At 36.4% G+C, this 19734-nt stretch overlaps 1 protein-coding gene across 1 annotated transcript in view; it reads left to right on the top strand.

The window, feature by feature from the left end:
• The first annotated feature begins 2902 nt into the window (after nt 1-2902).
• Nucleotides 2903-19734, top strand: part of LOC144448812 (protein spinster homolog 1-like) — a 31476-nt gene continuing 14644 nt past the window's right edge. The window contains exons 1-5 of the mRNA XM_078139118.1: nt 2903-3231; nt 9370-9572; nt 9921-10072; nt 10469-10672; nt 15468-15590. Coding sequence (XP_077995244.1) covers nt 2979-3231; nt 9370-9572; nt 9921-10072; nt 10469-10672; nt 15468-15590 — 935 coding nt within the window. The 5' untranslated portion in view covers nt 2903-2978. The remainder of the gene's footprint in view (nt 3232-9369; nt 9573-9920; nt 10073-10468; nt 10673-15467; nt 15591-19734) is intronic.

Genomic DNA, 19734 nt, shown 5'->3' with positions numbered 1-19734 from the left:
AACTGACAAGCCGTTGTTTTTCTACTTTGCTATAATTTCTTATTATGCTTTAGTAGCTGAAAAATAATATTCATTTTTGGAAGCAGGCCCGTTGCCCCCAACCTTTTGCCCCTCGGCATTTTGACCCTAGCCTTTTGCCCCCGGCCTTTTGCCCCTTGGTCATTTTCCCCCTCACCTTTTGCCCCCTCGCCTTTTGCCCCCTCACCTGAATCAAAAGTACTTTTAGAAAGTTCAATTTTAGTTTTACTCGCAATGGCAACAGTAAATGGCAATAGTTATTGCACAATTCAAATGTTAGAAATTACAGCAAATTTGAAATGACTCATCGTTCTGTTTGTTCCAAGGAAATTTTGTGTTTGGATGCCTTGGATACTTTACTGCAAATCATGTAAAAGACTATAGTGAAAATTTTGGATGTCATTACATGAAGGAAGTGATGTGTTCACAAATAAAGAGAATATATAACAAAAATCAGTCTGCACCTTGTCCTTTGGCTAAAGGAATTGCCGTTGACGATGATAAGTTCCTTTAAAACAAAGAAGCATTCTATCTAATTGTTTTTGTTTGATAAGAATAGTGCATTTTATCAGTATGAAAGGAGACATGTCGGCAATACAATGAGCTCTCGTAGCAATATGACTTGCCATAGCATAGGTGTTTACTTGGTGCAAAGACAAGGAACTTGTCTGAGCTCAGGGTAAAAATGATGACACCGTTTTGCTGGCAATTACACCTAATTTGTTCTAATATTCACCACATCACAGACAGTCTTTGAAGTTCGACAGTATAACAGTACTAGATTCGATAACCTCGAAGAATCATAAAGGATTCCTTTGAATGAACCGATGTGACAATTAGTATGCATCATGTGAGATCAATCCATGGACTAGTAAGTCACTCTTATCTACATTCATGATCAATCCAACTTGACGATGTGGAATATGTTGATATATAATGGGGGGGGGAGGGCAACGGGCCAGGGGGCAAAATGTCAGGGGCAACAGGCCAGCGGGCAACGGGTCTAGAAACTTATTTTTTATGACAAGATTTTAAAAAGTTATTTAGCACAATGATGACTATCTGAATGATCATATATTACTCATTCAAAAGAATGAAACTTGTCAAATTTTTGTTCCCAAGTTACTACTTTTCAAATGACATGTAGGTCACTTGTTTATATAATTATTAAATACCATAAGTTTAGGACTATCAGAAAAATTTAGGCGTGAAAAACAGTTTTCTGACAGAGTTATTGAAAAAGTTGGTCCAAAACTGAAGAATAATCCTATATAATCATCAGCACAGGATGCTCAGACTAAATATGGCATTTTTATGAGAACAAACAAACAAATAAACAACAAACAAACAAACAAACAAACAAACAAACACAATAAATAAATAAATAAACCCTGGCAAACATCAACAGCAAAGTCATTACAAATAAGTAGTTATAATGTTTTTTATGCAACAAGAATTACTATATGTTTTCCAAAATGGGAAATGGTCACAATTGTAAATACCCCACAAGGGATGTGACTGATCCCTTCCAAATGCAATACAGTATATTTTTCAAGTCATTAAATAAATGATTGCTAATTTGACTTCTGATCAGTAAAAATCTTTCTAGAACAAACATGCTTGGAACTCTCATATTTACCAGCTGCAACTGACATCATAGTCAATGGGAAGGCAACAATTCTGCCAATATTTCTTTAGTCGTACCACTCACACTGAAGAATCTCCTTAGATGTTAATTCCCATTACTCTATTTTAAGTGGACCTATCATGTAACCCATTTTGACCATCATGTCTAATGCATTTCTTGTGATTCAGTGGCTCATTCCATCTTTTGTGTATGATATTTAGTAACTGTGTGTACTTCCAGGTTCCTATGTTTTTAACAGTATTTCCAGCCTTGCATGACAAACAGCAGTAGCCATATTGATCAAAAAGTGTTATGTGATTGGTCCATTCAAATAGAGCACCCAGGAATTATGAACATTTAACGAGATTACTAGTCCTTTTTTGTTCAATTCATATGAGGTTTTATGAGGTCATATGAGGTCACATCACTCATCAGGACCAAATGGCAATTTAGACCCCCTCACATGTTTCTCCTCATAAAGCCAAGAATTTGCTTGTCTCCTCACCTGTTGCTCCTCGAAATGTCCCCCCCCCCATTTGCTGTTCCTCATGGTATCTGCCAAGAAAACTTATATTATGACCTATTTTACTTTCAACTCATTGTTAATCCAAAAATTTCATAGTTGGAGTTCCCCGGAAGTGTTCACAATGAAATCCGTTTATTTTGACTGATTGTAAATCTTTAACTTCTTAAAGTATATTTCTCATCACATCTGATTGAGATTGTTGGTACTTCCTCATTCGTTTGAACATATTTACCTTATATTTTATAATATGTCACCCATCAAATCTCAAGATTCTTTTTGAGTCGCAAACTCAAAAATAAGAAAAATGTATGTTCATTAAAAGCTACTTATATACGAAAGGTGATTTTATGTTTTGCTTTGTTTACCTTGCAATCTTTCCAAGGAAACACTGTCTTCAGCACCGTTCGTGTACGCGTACTTAGTACCTGCGACCAAAGCAGGAAGTAGTCAGAAGGCTGGCAATATCTCGGGTGATTCCATTCCTTATTTAGAGGCTGTCATTTCCCGTATTAATGGACAATTCTGACAAAAGTATGGATTAACAAGGACCTCTTAAAATTAGTTTACTGTTGATATGTGTTTGGCAGACGTGCTGTCGTCAGTTCAAATTCTAATCAAGAGCTGTCACCAGTGCAGTGGGATCACAACATAATTATCGTTCTGAATATATTAATGGATTATCCCAGGTCAGGTGATGGTAATGAATGTCAAAGGTCACATGGTAACATGGCGCAGGTATCGGTAGTACATTATCAATATCATCGGTGTTAACTGTGTTTTGTATCGCCTCAGTTGGTCTTCAGACAAATGAGTATCTATTTCGACAGAAGCGAAGAACTAGTAAACGTTAACGACCTTGAAGAAGACCTAGGTGACACGATGGACGACCCGCAAAGTAATGGGGACGAGAAGGAGGAACTTATTCCCCCATCGTCAGACGACAGTGAAGTACTGCAGAGTCAAGGCGTAGAAAGTGATGCCGGCAAAAGAGCGTACCTTTCAGTTTGTGTTCTGTTTTTCGTAAATCTTTTGAACTATATGGACAGATTTACAGTTGCAGGTGAGTGTGATGATGTAAGATTTTGCTCGTTGTGAAACACAAATCCATAAACACTTGACAACAAAATATAATCATGTGATGATGACGTCAGAACAGAATGGGCTGGCCCTGAAATGACCTCCGAGTCTGAAAACAACATAGATTTATTAGATACTTTGTTGTACCTGTGATATTATGTGAGACTTTTCTTTTAAAGACAACATTAATGTTAGCTTTAGCTTGTAAAAAATTATAATGTTACAGTACGTAATAATATAATTAGATTTATCTCACTTTTCAGTTTGAACTTTGATGATACACGGTAAACAAGTTTGTACAATTAAAAAATAGACAGACTTAAAACTTAACAACAAATAACCATGTTATGATGTCACAATGTGTATTTAAAAAATGAATGTAATATTTAGATTTTCTAATTCTTCTCAAAATACCGTAAAGTTTGGATTATATCATCAGAATGATTGTTAGTAGTAAAATAGATCTCATGATGGGTGTATCAAGAATGTGATAACTCAACAAAAGGATAACTCAACTTTTGTTTGTCAATGGTAGAATTTAAGAGTTCAGTAGTATCAAAATGGCTGTTTCTTTGAATAGAAGTGTTTTTGCTAAAGCTTGGTAACCCTGGTAACAGAAAGTGGGAAAGGGCTAAATGTGGCATTGCATGTGTCCATGCAATCTACCATAATTGTGTTTGGGAACCTGCAGTAGATTTTACCTACTTGCTGAATAGCCTAGCCCAGAGACTTACCTGTCTAACCATATTCCAATGTCTATGATCTAACTCAACATACACAGTGTCTTGGTGATACAACATTTTCAAACCAGATAACCAAGTCTTTGGGCTCTTTTAATAATCTAGCTAAGATATCAACAGTGAAAATTAAAATATTATGGTACTGTATATAAGATTGTGAGTGTATTTTTAAATAAGCATGTTGTATTGTGTGTTTATGAAAAGATTGGTGAGAGCTGAGCAGCATATAAACTGGAAGATAAGTCATCTCACTTTGCCCTAACCAGTCTCCTCTCTCCCGCTCTTCTTCTTTTTTAAAAGTACAGTCCTCAGAATGAGTAATGTCGTACCGCTCAGACTGATTTATGAGGTGAAAGGTGTTGACCAATGTGTGAGGGCTTCCCATCACAGTGTACCTTACAGACTAAGAAGCATCTTAGACAAAACTATATAAAGGGAGTCTGGTGAGAGCTAATCAGTGTTCACCCCCCCCCCCTCCACATGGTAGGAACTGTTGCATTTGCATAACTGTCTATGATTTGCATAACAAAGAATCAATCATACTATTACATAACACCTCTGTATAAAGGCATTCATATGGTCTCGACATTGAATAGAGGAGGCATGGTTCATGATTTGTAGGGTCTGTGCTTTCTATTCTTTCTTTTGTCTACATGCAATGTACATTATTTTTCCTGTAAACACATGGTTTTGAAAAATGTTGTTACACATATTATCAGCTCACAATAATTATTGTAGACAGCAAGCTATACTTATATGTTACTGTATAATTTAAAATGTTAAATTTAAACTCTTGTTCATGAATACAATATAGACATAAGCAGTGCATAGTACAATAAGAAGTGATGACATGAAAAACTATTCCATCATTGTATTTTGCTTTGGATCAAAATGATGAAAACTGGGAGTGGTCAAAGTTTAACTTTTATGGTGGTATGGAACATCTAATTTTGTTGCTTCACAATAAATTGTTTCACATCACATGCATCAGTGACAATTCAAATTTGCTTAGAGCTCATGCAGTGTTATGGATCCTTTAGGATTATATACCATTTTCAGATCAGTGACAGTTGATTACATTCCATACAATGGAAAACTCTCACATCATGTGTCCATTCATTGATCACATGTTTACATATGTTGTCTGTCACATGTCTCTTCATCACAACAATCAGTCAATCTATGGCACTGATCTATGACTGTGAGCTCTCATTAGTTCCCAAGGGCCATTGCATGGAGGGGACTTATACATTGGGTTCCGTCCTTCCATCCGTGTGTCCATGCATGCATTCACCCTCGTATCTCTGGCATGCACCAACTGATTTCAACAAAACCTGACACAAATGTAACATAGTGAGAAATATGCACATCACGTTGTTTTACTACCAAATATGTTATTAAATCTCACAATATGCATCATAACTTTGGAGGTATAATACATAGTGACTCCATAAAATGCCAACACCCATATTATCAAATATGAGTGAATCCACACCTTGTGTTGTTCATTATTCAAATGAGCATTTATAAGGCGAGACACACCCCATTCGTGACACTTCCAGAATGGGCACCTTGCCATAGGTAGCATCACTCAACTGTTACTAGATTCAGCCAACATGCAGTGTAAGAGTTCATGTAGTTATAATTCATTATACTTGTTACTTTCAATAGTCCTATTTAAAGAATCTTTGTCATATTCGCCTTATCATGTATCTACTTTGAGCTGTGTAAACTTTCGTATGCTTTTCCTTTTTAGCACAACTGAACTGAGGTTCAGTAGTGCTATAGAGATCGCCCGATGTCTGTCTGTCAGTCTGTCTGTCTGTGTGTGTGTGTGTGTGTGTAAAAACAACTTAAAGTCAAAAACCGCTGAAACGATTGCCATGATATTTGGTGGGTCCATTACCTTGGGTGTCTAGTTGGGAAACTGTTCAAATCAAAATGATCTTACCACCGGTTTGTGATTTGGGTGTGATTTTTGGTCAAAAAACTTAAACTCAAAAACTACTGGGCAGATTGGGCTGATATTTAGGTGAAACATTCTTCATGGTGTTTTTAGTAAGAATTGTTCATGATATGATGGTCCCATCAGTGATATGCAAATTAGGGCTAAAAATGTGTCTTTTTAGTCGGACTTATGGATTGGGTTCCGTCTGTCTGTGCGTCCGTCCGTTCGTCCGTCCGCAGCTGTTTCTTGGAGATGCCTGGACCGATTTTTTTCAAACTTGATACAGGGGCAACATGCTATGGCATACATATGCACGTCAATTTGTTTTATGATACGATCCAATATGGCCGCCTAGCAGCCATTTTGTTGTGAATTTTCCCTGTCCAAAGCCATAACTCAGACATGCATGAACAGATCTCATTCAAAGTTGCTATTAGGACAGTGTTATATAACATACATGTGTATATTCATTGTTGTCGTGATACGATCCAATATGGCTGCCTGGCAGCCATTTTGTTTGCGAATTTTCCATGTCCAAAGCCATAACTCAGACATGCCTGAACAGATCTCATTCAAAGTTGGTTTTAGCACAGTGTTCTGTGACATACATGTGCATATCCATTTTCGTCTTGATACGATTCGATATGGCTGCCTGGCAGCCATTTTGTTTGCGAATTTTCCATGTCCAAAGCCATAACTCAGACATGCTTGAACAGATCTCATTCAAAGTTGGTATTAGCACAGTGTTCTGTGACATACATGAGCATATCCATTTTCGACTTGATACAATCCGGTATGGCTGCCTGGCAGCCATTTTGTTGGTGCGGTTTTCATGTCCAAAGCCATAACTCAGACATGCTTGAACAGAGTAGTGATATCAAAAACAACCATGTGAGGCCAAACAACATTAACCAGGTTTGAAAGTGACAACATAAACTGCCAGTTCCTTAAAACTCAATGATAGCGGGGAGTATGTCATTTTCAATGACTTGTTGGTCAAAAATATATAATTCCAAAACCACTGAGCAAGATTGGGCTGAATTTAATGGGAATGCATCTAGGGACATTTGGATGAAGAAATATTAAGCATACAATAATTCCATGATTGATATGCAAATTAGGTGTAAAAATGTTCATTTTTGGTCAAAAACTTATATCTCAAAAGGTGCTGGTCAATAAGTCTGAAACTTGGTGAGATGTTTCTAGAAGTGTTATTCTGCAGATTTTCTTCAGAACATTTTGACAAAATTGGCCCTAGCAACCATGACCACGCTCTTATAGCAACAACCAAATGGCAGTATATTTTGGTCTAATAACATCATCTGGTAGGCAAGTGAAAAAACATTCAAAAAATGTATGCAAATACACTAGCAACCATGACCACGCCCATAGCAACAGCCAAACGATATATTTCACAAAGAGAACACAAGGGATTCCTAGACAATTGAATAAACATTCAAAAAATGTATGTAAGTTTGCCTAGCAACAAGACCACGCCCATAGCAACAGCCAAATCATCACGTATATTGGAAAGATAACAACAGGAATAGAAAGATAAATGAATAAACATTCAAAAAATATATGCAAATGTGCCTAGCAACAAGACCATGCCCAAGGCTACAGTCAAATGATCACATATTGCAAAGATAACAACAGGGATTAATAGACAATTGAATAGACATTCAAAAAATGTATGTAAATTTGCCTAGCAACAAGACCACACCCATAGCAACAGCCAAATGATCACATATATTGCGAAGATAACAAGAGGATTAATAGACAAATGAATAAACGTTTTAAAATGTATGCAAATCTGCCTATCAACAAGACCATGCCCTTAGTTACAGCCAAATGATCACATATATTGCAAAGATAATATCAGGAATTCATACACAAGTGAACGAAAACATTCAAAAATGTATGCAAATATATCTAGCAACATGACCACACCCATAGCAACAGCCAGATGGTAGCATATATCACAAAGATAGCAACATGGTTGGATAGGCAACTGGATAGTCATTCAGCAAATGAACACCTATTGTTAGCATGGACTAGCATATGAATAAACATTTTTAAAAACTGTACAGTTGTGCTACAATGCCATTGGCAGTATTTTTGTATATTCATTGTAGGTTTGTTTCCTGTGTGACTAAAGTCTTGTATAGAGTACAACATGTCTCTTCACTGCAGTCATTTAGTGACCCCGGTCACATTTTTGAAACCATCAAACTGATTAAGTTAGCCACCCCCTAAAGCCATTATTAGAATATCAGTATGTTTATATTTATACAATTACATGTAAATTGTGCGTCCCATATTGCCCTTATTGCAATTACATGTTCTCATGAAGACAATGACTTTATTTGAATAAAATCATGAAAAAATAAATCTGTTCAACTTTCAACCTTGCCCATCACTTTTGGAAGGTAGGTAGGTTGATTGTTTTGTAAAATATCAAACCATGCACATGATGAAAGCCTTACAATACTTGAATACTGTAGTTGAAGCAAATTTGCTATCCAGTACATATTATCTGGCTCTGAAGTGTATTTGGTTTTGGCAAAGCAGCAAGCAAATTTGCAAATGTATACTTTGTAAACAATTCGTTCTGAAGTTTAATTTGGTTCCAAAAAATCACAAATAAAAAAGCTAGATATTTCAAGTTCCTCTTTCAAACTATCAGAATTTTCATGGCCCTACTGATTTTCTTCTCTCATGTTAGTGTTTTTCTTCTCAGAATTTGTTTGACCATAAATAGATAAATAAGTAATGTTCATTTATTTATTTTTTGTGTATATTTATTTATTTATTTATTTATTTATTTATTTATTTATTTATTTATTTATTTATTTCAATAGAAAGTTCAAAGAAGTAAAAAACTACAGCCTTAATTTATATAACTATAAACAAGTTGCAAGAATCTGATATAGTTTCTACGTCATGGGCAAAGAATTGAATGGCTCTTGCTCAGGTTTTTGATCTCCAAATCATACAGCCAGTCATCAAAACCCAATGTCAAGTGCAAATACTTTCTTGCAATCCTACATCAATGCCTGGACTCATGAAGCACAGAAATCAGTTTTGAATTTGAAATTACAAAAATCTAATACATAATCATATTTTGAGTCCTACTCATGCGCTTTCAGCAAGCTACCCTCATAATGTAAGTCATGGCAAAATAGATATCTTTGCTACAAAGATCATAAGCCATGGTATTGATATGGGAATATTAGATCAGAAAGAGAATGGTAAGTCTGTGGGCCATCAAAACCAAGGCTAAAACCATTAGTTAAATATCCCATGATGCTCAAATGTACTTATTGTATTATTTATTGGAACCATAGTATTTATAGTATTTGTGTCAAAAGTTAGCAATGAATTTTATATACAGTTACATTGTTGTTCTAATGGCTCCTTTTTATTTTCTCAGGAAATCTAGAAAAAATACAAGATTATTACAGTTTAGATGATGCAGAAGGTGGCCTTTTACAGACTGTTTTTATCATCATGTATATGATAGCAGCGCCATTGTTTGGTTTTCTTGGTGACAGATATAATCGAAAGTTTTTAATGTGTCTTGGTATTTCACTTTGGTCTATATTCACCATGGTTGGGTCATTTATACCAAATCATGTAAGTGTTTTTGTCAGTTGATTATTGGTGTAGCAGTTGTTTTAATTTAATAGAAATAATACATCTAAGTATATCCAATTAGCAGCAGTTTAAACTGGTTGAAACCAGTTTGATCCAGATAAAGAAACATATCTGTTTGTAACAGATCTATCAATTAATCCAGATAAATCCACTTACTGATATCTATAATATATTGATTCACAAATAGTAGAGTAACGGTCTTTTATCATTGTAATGTATGGAGAATGACACCAGACACATTTCCTTGTCTAATGTGTTTTTTCTTGTTTGTTATTTTTAATGTATTAGACCCAAGCAAATCAATATTTACATACTTATTTTTTACAGTTAGCACCACTCTTTTTTCTTGACCGTGGACTGGTTGGTATAGGAGAAGCCAGTTACTCTACAATAGCACCTACAATTATAGCTGACTTATTTAGTAAAGGGCAGAGAACACGAATGTTAGCAGTATTTTATTTTGCCATCCCAGTTGGCAGGTAAGAATTGACTAATCAGGGATGTAAGTCATTTTTTAGAATAGCTGGTAAAATGTGAAAAGTATACAGTATTATATACAAACAAGACCCATGAATGTGGTCAAAGATGGAAATACACTGGTTGAAACAAATAATTTTTAAACAAACTCCTGTAAAGGTAGCTGGCAAAACATTGCAGAGTAGCCAGTTCTTTTTGTGGGCTTCCAACCCCAGTCCTTAGCTACATGCCTGCTCATAGATTTGTTCAGAGTCGGATTCCATATGCCACATTTGGTCATCTTGTTTGAGATAAACTGAAATGTAATACAAAAAAAGCAATTAAGAGTTTCTCTTTTGATTTTGTTCCAAAAAATTGATGATGTTGTAACATGGTTTAATTCTGTTCTTACTTGACAGTGGTATGGGGTATGTATTAGGTACCTATGTTGGCCAAGCAGCTGGAGCATGGCAGTGGGGTCTGAGAGTAACACCATTTCTTGGTGTTATTGCAGTTGCTCTAATTGCCCTAGTTGTCAAAGAACCCAAAAGAGGTGCATCAGACACCACAGCTCCAGTTAGAAATACAACTTATATCCAAGACTTGACAGCCTTGTTTAAAACGTAAGTAAAACCAAATTATTTGTGAGGTGTTTTCTTGTATCTTTAAAAGAAGTGATTTTCAGGATCCTTCCCAACTGCAAAGGATTGCAGGCCAACCATTCATATACTTGAGTAGAAATATTAATTTGGCAAAACCAATATAAAAAATATTGCTGCAATGACTTTCACATGTACAATGTACTTAAAGTACATGTGTAAGGATGATTGAAAACATGTTGTGAAGACTACTTGTTCTGTCTGTGCTTCCTGCCACCATGGGGAAACCATAGTCTTTACAAATGATTATCATATACCCAATATTGCTTCCAATGTAATTCAATGAAACACATTCACATCAAACCCATGCAATGATTTTCTGTATCACGCCCTGGGACACTTATGTGGTGAACTTGTCCATATCCATTTGCTCAGTGGTTCGGTTATGATTTTTACTGTATTATATCTTTACATTTTTCAGCATGAAACCTAGTATACAGAAGCATTGACTTAGAACCTAGTATATAGAAGCATTGACTGAGAACCTAGTATACAGATACATTGACTGAGTACCTAGTATACAGATACATTGACTGAGTACCTAGTATACAGAAGCATTGACTTAGAACCTAGTATACAGAAGCATTGACTGAGTACCTAGTATACAGATACATTGACTGAGTACCTAGTACACAGATACATTGACTTAGAACCTAGTATACAGAAGCATTGACTGAGTACCTAGTACACAGATACATTGACTTAGAACCTAGTATACAGAAGCATTGACTTAGAACCTAGTATACAGATACATTGACTTAGAACCTAGTATACAGATACATTGACTTAGAACCTAGTATACAGATACATTGACTGAGTACCTAGTACACAGAAACATTGACTTAGAACCTAGTATACAGATACATTGACTGAGTACCTAGTACACAGAAACATTGACTGAGAACCTAGTATACAGATACATTGACTGAGTACCTAGTATACAGATACATTGACTTAGAACCTAGTATACAGATACATTGACTTAGAACCTAGTATACAGATACATTGACTGAGTACCTAGTATACAGATACATTGACTTAGAACCTAGTATACAGAAACATTGACTGAGAACCTAGTACACAGAAACATTGACTGAGTACCTAGTATACAGAAGCATTGACTTAGTACCTAGTATACAGATACATTGACTTAGAACCTAGTATACAGAAGCATCGACTTAGTACCTAGTATACAGATACATTGACTGAGTACCTAGTATACAGAAGCATTGACTGAGTACCTAGTATACAGATACATTGACTGAGTACCTAGTATACAGAAGCATTGACTGAGTACCTAGTATACAGAAACATTGACTGAGTACCTAGTATACAGATACATTGACTGAGTACCTAGTACACAGAAACATTGACTGAGTACCTAGTATACAGAAGCATTGACTTAGAACCTAGTATACAGAAACATTGACTGAGTACCTAGTATACAGATACATTGACTGAGTACCTAGTACACAGATACATTGACTTAGAACCTAGTATACAGAAGCATTGACTTAGAACCTAGTATACAGATACATTGACTTAGAACCTAGTATACAGATACAATGACTGAGTACCTAGTATACAGATACATTGACTTAGAACCTAGTATACAGAAACATTGACTGAGTACCTAGTATACAGATACAATGACTGAGTACCTAGTACACAGATACATTGACTTAGAACCTAGTATACAGATACAATGACTGAGTACCTAGTATACAGATACATTGACTGAGTACCTAGTATACAGATACATTGACTGAGTACCTAGTATACAGAAGCATTGACTTAGAACCTAGTATACAGAAACATTGACTGAGTACCTAGTATACAGATACATTGACTGAGTACCTAGTATACAGAAGCATTGACTGAGAACCTAGTATACAGAAGCATTGACTGAGTACCTGGTATACAGAAGCATTGACTTAGAACCTAGTATACAGAAACATTGACTGAGAACCTAGTATACAGATACATTGACTGAGAACCAAGTATACAGAAGCATTGACTGAGAGCCTAGTATACAGAAGCATTGACTGAGTACCTAGTATACAGAAGCATTGACTTAGTACCTAGTATACAGAAGCATTGACTTAGTACCTAGTATACAGATACATTGACTTAGAACCTAGTATACAGAAGCATTGACTGAGTACCTAGTATACAGATACATTGACTGAGTACCTAGTATACAGAAGCATTGACTGAGTACCTAGTATACAGATACATTGACTGAAAACCTAGTATACAGAAGCATTGACTGAGTACCTAGTATACAGAAGCATTGACTTAGAACCTAGTATACAGAAGCATTGACTGAGTACCTAGTATACAGAAGTATTGACTTAGAACCTAGTATACAGAAGCATTGACTAAGAACCTAGTATACAGAAACATTGACTGAGTACCTAGTATACAGATACATTGACTGAGAACCTAGTATACAGAAGCATTGACTGAGTACCTAGTACACAGAAACATTGACTGAGTACCTAGTATACAGATACATTGACTTAGAACCTAGTATACAGATACATTGACTGAGTACCTGGTATACAGAAGCATTGACTGAGTACCTAGTATACAGATACATTGACTTAGAACCTAGTATACAGAAACATTGACTGAGTACCTAGTATACAGATACATTGACTGAGTACCTAGTATACAGATACATTGACTGAAAACCTAGTATACAGATACATTGACTGAGTACCTAGTATACAGATACATTGACTGAGTACCTGGTATACAGAAGCATTGACTGAGTACCTAGTATACAGATACATTGACTTAGAACCTAGTATACAGAAGCATTGACTGAGAACCTAGTATACAGATACATTGACTGAGTACCTAGTATACAGATACATTGACTTAGAACCTAGTATACAGAAGCATTGACTGAGTACCTAGTATACAGAAATATTGACTGAGTACCTAGTATACAGAAGCATTGACTGAGTACCTAGTATACAGATACATTGACTGAGTACCTAGTATACAGATACAATGACTGAGTACCTAGTACACAGATACATTGACTTAGAACCTAGTATACAGAAGCATTGACTGAGAACCTAGTATACAGATACATTGACTGAGTACTTAGTATACAGATACAATGACTTAGAACCTAGTATACAGAAGCATTGACTGAGTACCTAGTATACAGATACATTGACTGAGTACCTAGTATACAGAAGCATTGACATAGAACCTAGTATACAAAAGCATTGACTTAGAACCTTGTATACAGATACATTGACTTAGAACCTAGTATACAGATACATTGACTGAGAACCTAGTACACAGAAACATTGACTGAGTACCTACATGTAGCAAACAGAAACATTGACTGAGTACCTAGTATACAGAAGCATTGACTGAGAACCTAGTATACAGATACATTGACTGAGAACCTAGTACACAGAAACATTGACTGAGTACCTACATGTAGCAAACAGAAACATTGACTGAGTACCTAGTATACAAAAGCATTGACTTAGAACCTAGCAAACAGAGGCATTGACTGAGAACCTAGTACACAGAAGCATTGACTGAGAACCTAGTATACAGATACATTGACTGAGAACCTAGTATACAGAAGCATTGACTTAGAACCTAGTAAACAGATACATTGACTGAATACCTACATGTAGCAAACAGAAATATTGACGGAGTACCTAGTTACATGTAGTATACAAAAATATTGACTGAGTACCTAGTATACAGAAGCATTGACTGAGAACCTAGTATACAGATACATTGACTGAGAACCTAGTATACAGATACATTGACTGAATACCTACATGTAGCAAACAGAAATATTGACGGAGTACCTAGTATACAGAAGCATTGACTTAGAACCTAGCAAACAGAGGCATTGACTGAGTACCTAGTATACAGATACATTGACTGAGAACCTAGTATACAGAAGCATTGACTTAGAACCTAGTAAACAGATACATTGACTGAATACCTACATGTAGCAAACAGAAATATTGACGGAGTACCTAGTACACAGAAACATTAACTGAGTACCTACATGTAGTATACAAAAATATTGACTGAGAACCTAGTTCACAAAACATTAACTGAGAACCTACATGTAGTAAACAGAAACATTGACTGAGAACCTAGTGTACAGAAACATTGACCGAGTACCTAGTACACAGAAACTTAGTGGTGGTAAAAGAAAAGATGAAATCTAATCTGAACTAATTAATTTATTAAACATTAAAGAATAATTTTGGTTGTAATCCCCTCAACCTGACTCAAACTCAAATCATTAAATAAATGTATCCATTTTTAGCACAACTGAACTGATAAGGTTCAGTAGTGCTATAGGCATGGCAAAGTGTCTGCCAAAGTTAACAACAGGGATTAATAGCCAAATGAATAAAGATTCCAAAAAATATGTGCAAGTACACCTAGCAACAATGCCATGCCCATACCAACAGCCAAATGATCACTTGTATTGTAAAGATAGCATCAGGGATTCATAGATAAGTGAACAGACCTTCAAAAAATGTATGCAAATATGTCAAGCAACATGACCATGCCCATAGCAACAGCCAAATGATTGTGTATATTGCAAAGATAACAACAGGGTTGGATGGGGAACTGGATAGTCATTCAGCAAATGAACACCTATACCTAGCATCATGGATCAGCATGTGGGTAAACATTTTTTTAAAAATGTACAGTTATTGTGCTACAAGGCCATTGGTGCTATTTTTCTTTTCAGACCTAGTTATGTATGGTCTTGTTTTGGTTATGTTGGTGTTGCATGGGTTGCAGGTTGCCTTTCATGGTGGGCTCCTAAATTTATCCAGAATGCATATCGTCTAAGAGGGCAAAGTGGAGAAAGGTAAGTGTAAGCCTCCATGGGGCAAGGCTCAGCAGCTGTAAATGTAACAAAGTTATAGACAGTCCAAAACTGAGCAGTTGTATACATTTTTACCCACTGAGAACATCAGCATTTTCTCTTGTAGCTCTTTACTTACCCAGTAGTCTGTATTCAAACACAGATTATATTTTGTCATATTACTGAAAAACCTTCTGAAATATGTTTTATTTAAATACTAATTGTGTGCAAATACATAACCTATGACATACAATCTAATAGTCAGCATGCACAATGCACATACTACTCACTCACTGAGGATTCAAACACATAAATCATAATCTAGTGTCTGTACTGTCTCCTCCGAAACACCCTCTAGTGGTTAACTAGGTTTCCAAGTTAAAGACATTTGATTCATGATTAACATATATTTTACTTGGGCCTAACAGCTATTGATGTGCAATCATGCATGTGACTTTTTACTATCCATGGATAGACCTAACATTATCCCTGAACTGAACTGAACATTTCTAAGGCTATAAACCATGAATATTCATAGAAATGAAAATACGGTGGCTTATCTTGACTTCATGGAACGTCATGGATATCACCAAGTGCATCACCAACATACTATGCCATTACTAACTCACCAAGTGCATCATCAACATACTATGCCATTACTAACTCACCAAGTGCATCACCAACATACTATGCCATTACTAACTCACCAAGTGCATTATCAACATACTATGCCATTACTAACTCACCAAGTGCATCATCAACATACTATGCCATTACTAACTCACCAAGTGCATCACCAACATACTATGCCATTACTAACTCACCAAGTGCATCATCAACATACTATGCCATTACTAACTCACCAAGTGCATCATCAACATACTATGCCATTACTAACTCACCAAGTGCATCACCAACATACTATGCCATTACTAACTCACCAAGTGCATCATCAACATACTATGCCATTACTAACTCACCAAGTGCATCACCAACATACTATGCCATTACTAACTCACCAAGTGCATTATCAACATACTATGCCATTACTAACTCACCAAGTGCATCATCAACATACTATGCCATTACTAACTCACCAAGTGCATCATCAACATACTATGCCATTACTAACTCACCAAGTGCATTATCAACATACTATGCCATTACTAACTCACCAAGTGCATCACCAACATACTATGCCATTACTAACTCACCAAGTGCATCATCAACATACTATGCCATTACTAACTCACCAAGTGCATCATCAACATACTATGCCATTACTAACTCACCAAGTGCATTATCAACATGCTATGCCATTACTAACTCACCAAGTGCATTATCAACATACTATGCCATTACTAACTCACCAAGTGCATCATCAACATACTATGCCATTACTAACTCACCAAGTGCATCATCAACATACTATGCCATTACTAACTCACCAAGTGCATTATCAACATGCTATGCCATTACTAACTCACCAAGTGCATTATCAACATACTATGCCATTACTAACTCACCAAGTGCATCATCAACATACTATGCCATTACTAACTCACCAAGTGCATCATCAACATACTATGCCATTACTAACTCACCAAGTGCATCATCAACATACTATGCCATTACTAACTCACCAAGTGCATTATCAACATACTATGCCATTACTAACTCACCAAGTGCATCACCAACATACTATGCCATTACTAACTCACCAAGTGCATCATCAACATACTATGCCATTACTAACTCACCAAGTGCATCATCAACATGCTATGCCATTACTAACTCACCAAGTGCATCACCAACATACTATGCCATTACTAACTCACCAAGTGCATCATCAACATACTATGCCATTACTAACTCACCAAGTGCATTATCAACATACTATGCCATTACTAACTCACCAAATGCATTATCAACATACTATGCCATTACTAACTCACCAAGTGCATCATCAACATACTATGCCATTACTAACTCACCAAGTGCATCATCAACATACTATGCCATTACTAACTCACCAAATGCATTATCAACATACTATGCCATTACTAACTCACCAAGTGCATTATCAACATGCTATGCCATTACTAACTCACTAAGTGCATCATCAACATACTATGCCATTACTAACTCACCAAGTGCATCATCAACATACTATGCCATTACTAACTCACCAAGTGCATTATCAACATACTATGCCATTACTAACTCACCAAGTGCATCATCAACATACTATGCCATTACTAACTCACCAAGTGCATCATCAACATACTATGCCATTACTAACTCACCAAATGCATTATCAACATACTATGCCATTACTAACTCACCAAGTGCATTATCAACATACTATGCCATTACTAACTCACTAAGTGCATTATCAACATACTATGCCATTACTAACTCACCAAGTGCATCATCAACATACTATGCCATTACTAACTCACCAAGTGCATCATCAACATACTATGCCATTACTAACTCACCAAGTGCATCATCAACATACTATGCCATTACTAACTCACCAAGTGCATCATCAACATACTATGCCATTACTAACTCACCAAGTGCATCATCAACATACTATGCCATTACTAACTCACCAAGTGCATCATCAACATACTATGCCATTACTAACTCACCAAGTGCATTATCAACATACTATGCCATTACTAACTCACCAAGTGCATCATCAACATACTATGCCATTACTAACTCACTAAGTGCATCATCAACATACTATGCCATTACTAACTAAGAGTAAGTACGCATGCGTGAGGAGTAACGCATGTTTTTGAAGTTGGGCAGAAATTTCTCCGGTATTTGCGTGCCTTTTTGTAACGAATAGTGACTATTTGATGCAACATGTCGGGAAATAAACCTCCCCAGACTAAGTTGACCAAAGGTGGCATGGAAACTCGTGCTAGAAGTACCTCCGCCAGTGTTGCTGCCACTGACGAAGGAGCTGGTGAGCAGAATAGTGGTGTCATGGCGGCTATTGAAAAGCTGAGTTCCAGACTTGACCGCATTGACAGCAACCAGGCAAAGTTATTATCGGAAATGAGGAGTTCTACCAAGGAGATTAAAGATGAGCTTATGCTGGAGATAGCTGGTCTACGCACTCGGGTTGAGAGGTTAGAACGTAAGGTTGAAGATAGCCTAGAAAATAATCTATCACGTAAAAACGACAAGACGACCTTTGACCCAAACCGTTCAATCATTGTTGTGAACTTGGACGCGGACGGCGACGAAGAAGACCTTGATATGAAGGTGGCGCAGCTAATTCACTCCGGACTTGAACTTCCTGATGTTCAGATTGACCATTGTTGTAGAATGCGTCCTCGAAATAATCGTCCAGGCATAGTGAAGGTTGAGTTCGCAGACTTAGCGACTAAAGTGAAGGTCCTACGGGCGAAATCCATGTTGAAAGACGCCGACGGCTTTGACCGAGTATATATACATTCGTGTAAGTCCCATGCTGAGCGGCTAATTGAACTAAACATGAGAGCCATTCTGAAGGACCTGCCGAATGGAGATCAGTACAAATTCTCTGGCAGTGGGCGACTTATGAAAGGTGAAGATAGAGGCAGAGCGGATATGAGCAGAGAAGGGTGAGAAACAGGACAGCCCCTTGGATCCACCATTACGATACTCCATTGGAATATTAATGGTTGGACCACAAAAAATAAGGACTTAATTGAGAAAGTAATTCTTTGTAAAAACCCGGACATTGTTAGTCTTAGTGAAACGCATCTTAAACAACATAATAGCATTGATATTGCAGGTTATAGTTGGTATGGTTCTCATAGAAAGTTTGTTCACAAAAAAGCCTTTCGTGCCTCAGGTGGTGTAGGTCTCTTGATAAAAAATGATTTATTTGAATTGTACAACATTTCTATTTGTGATAGTTCTTTTGATGGTATCTTAGGTGTAAAATTTGTTCATAAGTTTACACATTATGAGTTCATTGTATTTACATGTTATCTCTCTCCAGAAAACTCTACATGGGGTAAAGATGCTATTTCTTTCTACAGTCATTTAATCTGCCAAATGTATGTTAATAATCAAAGTGATAATATCATTATTTGTGGCGATTTTAATGCACGTATTGGAACAGCAAATGACTTTATCG

Source organism: Glandiceps talaboti, chromosome 18 (assembly GCF_964340395.1).
Source record: "Glandiceps talaboti chromosome 18, keGlaTala1.1, whole genome shotgun sequence".
Lineage (NCBI taxonomy): Eukaryota > Metazoa > Hemichordata > Enteropneusta > Spengelidae > Glandiceps > Glandiceps talaboti.
Note: the sequence above shows the minus strand (reverse complement) of the source record. Positions and strands in the feature narration are given on the sequence as shown.